This window comes from Tupaia chinensis, unplaced genomic scaffold, assembly GCF_000334495.1.
Source record: "Tupaia chinensis unplaced genomic scaffold, TupChi_1.0 Scaffold000129_1, whole genome shotgun sequence".
Taxonomy (NCBI): domain Eukaryota; kingdom Metazoa; phylum Chordata; class Mammalia; order Scandentia; family Tupaiidae; genus Tupaia; species Tupaia belangeri.
Genome location: NW_006159598.1, coordinates 1,021,502 through 1,023,340, shown reverse-complemented (window position 1 = coordinate 1,023,340; position 1,839 = coordinate 1,021,502). Strand labels below are relative to the sequence as shown.

Here is a 1,839-nt window from a genome sequence, read left to right as displayed (position 1 = left end):
CGTCCAGCACGCTGGACACCTGGCGGGCGCTGCTGCTCTTCCTCATCCTGGGTAAGCCCCCTCCCTGCCCGCCCCCTCCCACCAGCCCCCTCTCCCAGCAGTCTCCCTAACTCCCCTCTTCTCTGCAGCATGCCGAGCTGGGGCCCCCGCCCTGGGAGACACTTCTGGACCTCAGCAAACCAATTTCTCCTTGGGCTCAGAAGGCTCTTCCCAGGGCCTCGGTTCGATAGTCCCCTCCAGCAACACCCCCAGCTGGAAGCTTCCAGATCATTCTCCAGGTTCAAAAGCCCCTGTCGAAATCCCCGATTCCAGCTGGTTTCCAGAGGCCCTGAATTCAAACCATGTGTCTGGGGCCCTCTGGTCAGATGACTCTGTTGAGGGCCAAATTTTGGGGCTGGATCCCACTTTGGAGCCGCCTGGTTATGAAAGGCCTCCTGAGAGCTCAGATTCTCAGGCTCCTGCCAAGGACCCCAAGATGTCCTTCTCTGTTGAGACCCCAACCTCAAACACTGCTGCTGCCCCTGACACCAAACCTGCTCAGGGCTCCGGTTCCAAATTCTCCCCTGAGGATCTCGGTCTTGAACTCTCCGCCCAGAGCCCGGAACCCAAAGTTGTGGAGACCCACCCTGCTGCAAGCTTTCCTGAGCAAGCTGGGGGCCCCCTTGCTGTGCTGGTGGGGACCACTATCCGGCTCCCCCTGGTTCCGGTCCCCAGCCCTGGCCCCCCAGCCCCTCTGGTGGTCTGGCGCAGGGGCTCCAAGGTGCTGGCAGCTGGGGGCCTGGGGCCAGGGGCTCCCCTGATCAGCCTGGACCCTGCTCACCGGGATCGCCTGCGATTTGACCAGACCCGAGGCAGTCTGGAACTCACCTCTGCCCAGCTAAAGGATGCAGGGGTCTACACGGCAGAGGTCATCCGGGCCGGGGTGTCCCGGCAGCTGCGGGAGTTCACGGTGGGTGTGTACGGTAAGTGGGCCCTGAAGTCCACAGCGCAGGCTGCAGGGGCCGCTCTGCCCTGGGAGACCTGTGGGCAAGTCACTGCGCTGAGAGGTGCTTCCTTCCCCTGGAAGGTGTCCCTGGACGGGGGAGAGAGGACTTCTAGGCAGGGCTAGGGAGAGGGGGGGCTAGGGGCCAAGACAGGGGTGCTTGAGGGCAGCTGGGCCTGGGATCGAAGTTCTGGGGGCCAGTTCGGGCAAGGGGTGGCTGGGCCTGAACTGGATCAGGGGCAAGAGGAGCTGGGAGGCTCTTGCCTTTTAGGGTTAAGAGACAAATCCTGGGGCCCAAAATCCTGGGTAGAAGGGAGGAGGGGACCAAGGGCCAGGCTCCCGGACTTGGTCTAAGCCCACTCCCCCTCCCCAGAGCCCCCGCCCCAGCTGTCTGTACACCCAGAGGCTCCAGAGACAGAGGAGGGGGCAGCCGAGCTCCGGCTGCGCTGCGTGGGGTGGGACCCGGGTCGCGGGGAGCTGAACTGGAGCGGGACGGACTTGCCGTGGAGGGGGCGGACCCGGAGGGAGCCGAGCAGCCCCGGATCCGCGCAGAGGGCGACGAGCTGCTCATCGTGCGCCCTGTCCGCAGCGACCACGCCCGATACACCTGCCGCGTCCGCAGCCCTTTCGGCCACGCGGAGGCTGCGGCCGACGTCAGCGTCTTCTGTGAGTAGGAGCATGCTTCGAGACCAGGTTGGGGTCTGGAGACCCTTAAAGCCCAGTCTCCAGGAGGAGAATGGGGAATGACCCAAATCCCGGGGGACCGACGCCTTCCTCTTCCCCAGACGGCCCAGACCAGCCTGTCATCACGGTCTTCTCGGACCGCGACGCCGCCCCAGTCTTCTATGTCACCGCGG

General features: G+C 64.8%; 1 protein-coding gene across 1 annotated transcript in view; it reads left to right on the top strand.

The window, feature by feature from the left end:
• Positions 1-1,839, top strand: part of VSIG10L (V-set and immunoglobulin domain containing 10 like) — a 20,238-nt gene that overhangs the window by 11,369 nt on the left and 7,030 nt on the right. The window contains 4 exon segments of the mRNA XM_006144705.3: positions 129-962; positions 1,356-1,466; positions 1,469-1,648; positions 1,768-1,835. Coding sequence (XP_006144767.1) covers positions 129-962; positions 1,356-1,466; positions 1,469-1,648; positions 1,768-1,835 — 1,193 coding nt within the window.